The sequence below is a fragment of the Polyodon spathula genome, chromosome 29 (assembly GCF_017654505.1).
Source record: "Polyodon spathula isolate WHYD16114869_AA chromosome 29, ASM1765450v1, whole genome shotgun sequence".
Classification (NCBI taxonomy): domain Eukaryota; kingdom Metazoa; phylum Chordata; class Actinopteri; order Acipenseriformes; family Polyodontidae; genus Polyodon; species Polyodon spathula.
The window spans coordinates 2,501,071-2,508,965 of NC_054562.1; the positions used below are offsets into that span (position 1 = coordinate 2,501,071).

General features: G+C 51.4%; 1 protein-coding gene across 2 annotated transcripts; it reads right to left on the bottom strand.

The window, feature by feature from the left end:
- Positions 1–297: 297 nt before the first annotated feature.
- On the bottom strand, positions 298–7,395 carry josd2 (Josephin domain containing 2). 2 transcript variants are annotated; one of them, XM_041232038.1, is made up of 4 exons: positions 7,141–7,388; positions 6,335–6,460; positions 3,732–3,926; positions 298–655 (listed from the first exon to the last, which is right to left on the bottom strand). In XM_041232038.1, the coding sequence occupies exons 1-4, from the start codon at positions 7,266–7,268 to the stop codon at positions 556–558; spliced, it is 549 nt and encodes a 182-aa protein (XP_041087972.1). In that variant the 5' UTR covers positions 7,269–7,388; the 3' UTR covers positions 298–555. The 2 variants fall into 2 exon arrangements, with proteins under 2 accessions (XP_041087972.1, XP_041087973.1); XM_041232039.1 differs by having other exon boundaries at positions 571–655; positions 3,806–3,926; positions 7,141–7,395.
- Between the last annotated feature and the right edge of the window lie 500 nt (positions 7,396–7,895).

The following is a 7,895-nucleotide window of genomic DNA, read 5'->3' on the forward strand; positions in this document are numbered from 1 at the left end:
TTTTAAAAAAAATTAAATCAGCACTAACAGTTCTATGCATTAGACAGCGTTCTCTGTCTGTCTGTCTGTCCGTCTCCAGATCGGAACCCAGGCCTCCAGAGAAAAGCTAAATATCATACCGTCCTCAAGGAGTTTGATCTGAGGTCTTTTACAAACAATGCATTACCCTCTTTTGTCGTAAAAACAAATTTCTAAACAGTCTGTCAACTGATTCATTTTAGTCAAAATCAGTCCCCCCCCCCCCCCCCCCCGCCCCCCCCCCCCTGACAAAATAGCAGGTCCCCCAGGCAAGTCCGTCCCATTCAATTCTTCCCCCGCTGCAACAAACACACTTAAAAAATAAAACAGCATTAGTGTAGGGTTCCGTACCTAAAAGCATTCCCCCGCACGCTACTTGCTCCCCAGGCATGGTAATAAGACTCCTATTGCACAGCAGTTTCACTCATTCCAGGTTTGACCAGCTTGATTAGACGCAGCGTGTCTAGGTAACAAGCTCAGGTGTGACTTAACACACTCCTAGTGTAACCAGGACTGGATCAAACGCGATCCCTGTTCTCAGTTGGGGTTCATCCATGATCCGTCGTCCTCAACTTCCCTCTGGACAACAAGCAGCATCTCGCAGGGTTCCTGGGAGATTTGTTCCTCCAGAAATTTCCTGTAATGAGACGATCAGATTCCAGGGTTATAGTGAAGTGTCTGTCTGTCTGTACGTCCGTCCCTCTGTCACACTTTCACATCTTGAGAACACAAGAAGTTAATCCACACACTGTTAATCATTTTAATAGACTTTACCAGGACGCCTCATTCTCTTACCTGATGGAGGTCTTCAACGATTTCCATTAAACTCTTCACTGCCATTTCTTACTCTGCCAAAACTGTGTTATACGTCCTGGTGATTGCACAGGTGGCTCAGATTTATATGTTGATAAATTGTAGTTAAAAAAACCAATAATCCCTGAATCTGACCTCTCCTGCCCTTCCATTTATTACACAGCTCTCAAATGTGGAGCTTAGAAAGACATGGATTGTCACGGTATCTGCTGCTACACCAGGGTAAAGAAATCTGTTTGCACAAGCCATGCTTTCAGATTGTGTCACACTTCCTTGGTCACCTGGAGGGTGAAATGACCCCATATTGGATATATGAACTGGTATTAGAGACAGGGTCGCCTGGACATATGAACTGGTATTAGAGACAGGGTCGTCTGGACAAATGAACTGGTATTAGAGACAGAGTCGCCTGGGCATATGAACTGGTATTAGAGACAGGGTCGCCTGGACATATGAACTGGTAATAGAGACAGGGTCGTACAGAGCATGGTAATAAGACTCGCATTAGCCAGCAGTCAGTTTCAGCTCTACTCCAGGTTTGACGCATGCTTTATTAGAGCGCAGGGCGGTCTAGTAACAAGGCTCAGTGTGACTTATACACTCGGCGCCTAAGTGTAACCCACATTACTGGTCCAAGCCGCGATCCCTGTTCTCAAGTTGGGGTTCGATCGCATGATCCTATCGTCCTCGACTTCGTGCCTGCTGGACTGTAAAATAATACCAAGCCGGACATCGTAGGGTTCCTGGAGATTTGTTCGGCGCAGGAAAGTTGCCTGGTAATGAGACGATCAGATCTCCTGTGCGTTATAGATGAAGTATCGTGAACTGGTATTAGAGACAGGTCGCCTGGAACAGCATTTAATCCACACACGGTTACTGTATGACCACTGGTATGTGAGGACCGTCGAGACCTGGGTCGTCTGGACACAAATAACTGGTATCTCAGCTGTTTTTTTTTGCTGAACAGGTGCGCCTGCGAGTGTGTGAACTGGTATAAGAGGGTGCACTTGGTCGCCTGGATACTATGTGGAACGTGTACATGGGGGTCCGACAGTTAGTGACTCGCCTTGGACATGTGAACTGGTATCAGAGACAGGGTCGCCTGGGCATGTGAACTGTGATCAGAGACAGGGTCGCCTGGGCATTGAACTGGTATCAGAGACAGGGATCGCCTGGGCATGTGTAGACAGGTATCATGGAACATGTGAAGACTAGAGGGGTCCAGGCCTACACTTTGCATGTGAACTGGTATCAGAGACAGGTCGCCTGGGCATGTGAACTGGTATAGTCCAGAGACAGGGTCGCCTGGGCATGTGAACTGTATCAGAGACAGGGTCGCTGTGGGCATGTGAACTGGTATCAGAGACAGGGTCGCCTGGGCATGTGAACTGGTATCAGAGACAGGGGTCTCCTGGGCATGTGAACTGGTATCAGAGACATAGTCTCCCTGGGGTCGGACCGATACAGAGACGCCTGTGGCATATTGAACTGGTATCAGAGACAGGGTCGCCTGGGCAGCGTACCCATATGAACTGGTATCGAGTATGAGACAGGGTCGCCTGGGCATATGAACTGGTATTCAGAGACAGGGTCTGGCCTGGGCATATGAACTGGTATCAGAGACAGGGTCGCTTTCCCAGCGCCCTGTTATCTTGAGCAGGGTCGGCCTATGAAACTGGTATAGAGAGACAGGTCGCTGTCCGGCATATGAACTGGTATCAGACAGGTAGAGACAGGGTCTCCTGGACATATGAACTGGTATTAGAGACAGGGTCGCCTGGGCATATGAACTGGTATTAGAGACAGGGTCGCCTGGGCATATGAACTGGTATTAGAGACAGGGTCGCCTGGACATATGAACTGGTATTAGAGACAGGGTCTCCTGGACATATGAACTGGTAATAGAGACAGGGTCTCCTGGGCATATGAACTGGTATTAGAGACAGGGTCGCCTGGGCATATGAACTGGTATTAGAGACAGGGTCGCCTGGGCATATGAACTGGTATTAGAGACAGGGTCTCCTGGGCATATGAACTGGTATTAGAGACAGGGTCGCCTGGGCATATGAACTGGTATTAGAGACAGGGTCGCCTGGGCATATGAACTGGTATTAGAGACAGGGTCGCCTGGGCATATGAACTGGTATTAGAGACAGGGTCGCCTGGGCATATGAACTGGTATTAGAGACAGGGTCGCCTGGGCATATGAACTGGTATTAGAGACAGGGTCGCCTGGGCATATGAACTGGTATTAGAGACAGGGTCGCCTGGGCATATGAACTGGTATTAGAGACAGGGTCGCCTGGGCATATGAACTGGTATTAGAGACAGGGTCGCCTGGGCATATGAACTGGTATTAGAGACAGGGTCTCCTGGACATATGAATATGACACTAGAGTATTAGAGACAGGGTCGCCTGGGCATATGAACTGGTATTAGAGACAGGGTCTCCTGGGCATATGAACTGGTATTAGAGACAGGGTCTCCTGGACATATGAACTGGTATTAGAGACAGGGTCGCCTGGACATATGAACTGGTATTAGAGACAGGGTCTCCTGGACATATGAACTGGTATTAGAGACAGGGTCTCCTGGACATATGAACTGGTATTAGAGACAGGGTCTCCTGGACATATGAACTGGTATTAGAGACAGGGTCGCCTGGGCATATGAACTGGTATTAGAGACAGGGTCTCCTGGGCATATGAACTGGTATTAGAGACAGGGTCGCCTGGGCATATGAACTGGTATTAGAGACAGGGTCGCCTGGGCATATGAACTGGTATTACAGACAGGGTCGCCTGGGCATATGAACTGGTATTAGAGACAGGGTCGCCTGGGCATATGAACTGGTATTAGAGACAGGGTCTCCGGTCCGCATAGAGATGAACCCTGTTTACCTGAGCTCTGTGCCACTTCCGATTCGTGCGGGCCCCTTTAGTTTGGAGTCCAGATTGTAGTAGGACCCGTTTACCTGACGCACCGCAATCCAGTGCCGTCTCTTGATGGGGAGGGACAGGAAGCCGAGCAACACCAGAGAGGGGATGTTGAGGATGAAACCGAAGACCCTTTCCAAGCAGAGAGAGTCCAGCGACCTGAGAAATAGAGAGGTACTGTGATAATAATAGACACACAGAGACACACAGACACTGAGAGGCCTATACTCCTCCTCTCCCAAACACACACAATCCCCTCTCTGTCAACACACTCCCTCTCTCCCAATCGCACTGCCCCATCTCACGCTCCCCCTCTCCCACACACTGCCCCAGCTCACACTCCCCCTCTCCCAAACACACACCCCTCTCCCAAACACACACCCCTCTCCCACACACTGCCCCATCTCACGCTCCCCCTCTCCCACACACTGCCCCAGCTCACACTCCCCCTCTCCCAAACACACACCCCTCTCCCACACACTGCTCCATCTCACACTCCCCCTCTCCCAAACACACACCCCTCTCCCACACACTGCCCCATCTCACACTCCCCCTCTCCCAAACACACACCCCTCTCCCACACACTGCTCCATCTCACACTCCCCCTCTCCCAAACACACACCCCTCTCCCACACACTGCTCCATCTCACACTCCCCCTCTCCCAAACACACACCCCTCTCCCACACACTGCCCCATCTCACACTCCCCCTCTCCCAAACACACACCCCTCTCCCACACACTGCTCCATCTCACACTCCCCCTCTCCCAAACACACACCCCTCTCCCACACACTGCCCCATCTCACACTCCCCCTCTCCCAAACACACACCCCTCTCCCACACACTGCTCCATCTCACACTCCCCCTCTCCCAAACACACACCCCTCTCCCACACACTGCCCCATCTCACACTCCCCCTCTCCCAAACACACACCCCTCTCCCACACACTGCCCCATCTCACACTCCCTTTCTCCTATCTCTCACACTGCCTCTCTTCTCCCCCTCACACACGCACTCCCTCTCTCCAACGCTCCCCCCTCACACACACACTCCCCTCCTCTCCCCCTCACAAACTCACACTCTCTCAAACTCCCCTCTCTCCCCCTCACACAAACTCCTCTCCCCCTCACACACGCACACTCTCTCACACTCCCCTCCTCTCCCCCTCACACAAACTCCTCTCCCCCTCACACACGCACACTCTCTCACACTCCCCTCCTCTCCCCCTCACACAAACTCCTCTCCCCCTCACACACTCTCTCACACTCTCCCTCCTCTCCCCCCTCACACAAACTCCTCTCCCCCTCACACACTCACACTCTCTCAAACTCCCCTCTCTCCTCCTCACACACGCACACTCTCTCACTCTCCCTCTCACACACGCTCTCTCTCACACGCTCCCCCCTCACACACTCACTCCCCTCCTCTCCCCCTCACACACGCACACTCTCTCACACTCCCCTCCTCTCCCCCTCACAAACTCACACTCTCTCAAACTCCCCTCTCTCCCCCTCACACAAACTCCTCTCCCCCTCACACACGCACACTCTCTCACACTCCCCTCTCTCCCCCTCACACAAACTCCTCTCTCACACTCCCCCTCACACACTCACACAAACTCTCTCTCCCCCTCCTCTCCCCCTCACACAAACTCCTCTCCCCCTCACACACGCACACTCTCTCACACTCCCCTCCTCTCCCCCTCACACAAACTCCTCTCCCCCTCACACACGCACACTCTCTCACTCCCCTCCTCTCCCCCTCACACAAACTCCTCTCCCCCTCACACACGCACACTCTCTCAAACTCCCCTCCTCTCCCCCTCACACAAACTCCTCTCCCCCTCACACACGCACACTCTCTCACTCCCCCTCTCCCCCTCACACACGCACTCCCTCTCTCCCCCCTCCCCCTCACACACACACTCCCCTCCTCTCCCACTCACACAAACTCCTCTCCCCCTCACACACGCACACTCTCTCAAACTCCCCTCTCTCCCCCTCACACACTCACACTCTCTCACACTCCCCTCCTCTCCCCCTCACACAAACTCCTCTCCTCTCCCCCTCACACACGCACACTCTCTCACACTCCCCTCCTCTCCCCCTCACACAAACTCCTCTCCCCCTCACACACTCTCTCACACTCCCCTCCTCTCCCCCTCACACAAACTCCTCTCCCCCTCACACACGCACACTCTCTCACACTCCCCTCCTCTCCCCCTCACACACGCACACTCTCTCACTCTCCTCTCCCCCTCACACAAACTCCTCACTCTCACACACGCACACTCTCTCACTCCCCACTCTCCCCCTCACACCTCCTCTCCCCCTCACACACACACTCTCTCACACTCCCTCCTCTCACACACACACACTCCTCTCCCCCTCACACACGCACACTCTCTCCCCCCCTCACACAAACTCCTCTCCCCCTCACACACGCACACTCTCTCACACTCCTCTCCCCCTCACACACGCACTCCTCCTCACATACACACACACACACAATCTCTCACACTCCCCTCCTCTCCCCCTCACACACACACAATCCCCTCCTCTCATACCTGCGCTTGTCCCACCACACAGCGGCCAGCCCCTGGCTCTGCAGCGCCGCCATGATCACATTCACATCGTAATTCCCAGTGCCAAGGAAACTGCGGTGCGGATTGACGCGGGACTCCGGGGATAAACTAGAGAGAGAAATGGAGTGAGAAAGGAGGAGGGAGCGCGGAGAATGCAACTCATGTTGTCCTGTTCCTCGTCAATTGTATTTTTTTTCTTTTTAAAGAAATTGAACCGTTTTTGTTTAATTAATGGTTTGCAAGGAAATATATGTTTAATTAATGGTAAATATACCTCTGTTTGACAATAGGAAAACGCATCACATCGCAATTGATTGCACCTGTACCAAAATCTGAGTACCACTTTCTAATATTACCCTGGTCAAGTTCTGGTATGCCTACCACATTGTGACGAAGATAATACCACAGCGGTAGCAGAATTTGTACTGGGAATAAGCAACAAGTAAACGGCTATATATCTGCTATACTGGTCACTCCAGATTTCTTTACAAATCTACACTATAGAGCTGAAACTTCTTTTCTGCTCAGATGTCTTTTTTCCCCTTCCCTGTGGGAAAAGGTCAGCCTCGCTTGATGTTGAAATGTGGTTGCAATTCCATCCTTTCTGCTTTTAAAATAATGCAACATTTATATATATATATATATATATATATATATTTCTCAGCCCAAGACCAATCTATTAAGGGCTCTTAAACTGCATTTTACCCTGATGTCTGCCGTCACCTTTAGTTCTGAGAGCGGTTTTATTAAGCAGACACTGAACCCCTGTGTGTGATTTTGTGATATACCGTTTGCAGATGTCATCGGCGGCTTCTTTGGAGAAGATTCGTTCCTGCAGCACGTTATTGAGCGCATGGATCGCGCATAACTCCAGTCGCTGCTTCTCGTGGAAAACTTCTGGACCCGGTTCACACATATTTTAAAATATATATATATATATTTGTAATCATAAATAAACCCCCACGTTCACCAGTCACATAACCAAAACAAACCAGCACCGCTCCCCCTCCGCCGGATACAGACAAGCACAGAAACACGCCCCGGACAGCAAGCTGCGTGGGGACGGGCGGGCGCCATCTTGAGTGTGGCACAATGTTGTCCAAAGAAAGCACGGCCATTTTAAGTGTGACCGCATGCTGTTAAATTGATGAGGCAAAAATACCGCGTTAAATGTTCCACGAGGTATTCTGTATATTTGAAAGAGTTTGGTGGCTACCGCTAATCAAGCAGCGAGAGGCATTGCCCACCTACTTTTTAAACAGGGGGGTTGCCCACCCACTTCTAGTAGCGGGTGTTTTTGAATACCTTGAATCCCATCGTTCTTCCAAAACGCAGTGATGCAGATAAGTCAAATAAACCCACAAGCCAAGTCAACTGTGTTGATAGACAATAATCCTGACGTTTCCCTCTCTGTGCCGCCGGCTTCTACAGAGGAACGGTGAAGAAGCTTTTAACAAATCACATGGGAATGAATGACCGCGATGAAGCCGAGTCTGGGTGGCGGCGAATGCTGCTGTATTCCTCATCTTGTAACACCGTAGAG

Excerpts from the sequence above, each read along its gene's own strand:
- josd2 (XM_041232038.1), bottom strand. The coding sequence starts at position 7,268 with ATGTGTGAACCGGGTCCAGAAGTTTTCCACGAGAAGCAGCGACTGGAG. Across the intron at positions 6,461-7,140 it reads GCCGATGACATCTGCAAACG|TTTATCCCCGGAGTCCCGCG; the intron begins GTATATCACAAA and ends TTCTCTCTCTAG. Across the intron at positions 3,927-6,334 it reads GTGTGGTGGGACAAGCGCAG|GTCGCTGGACTCTCTCTGCT; the intron begins GTATGAGAGGAG and ends TCTATTTCTCAG.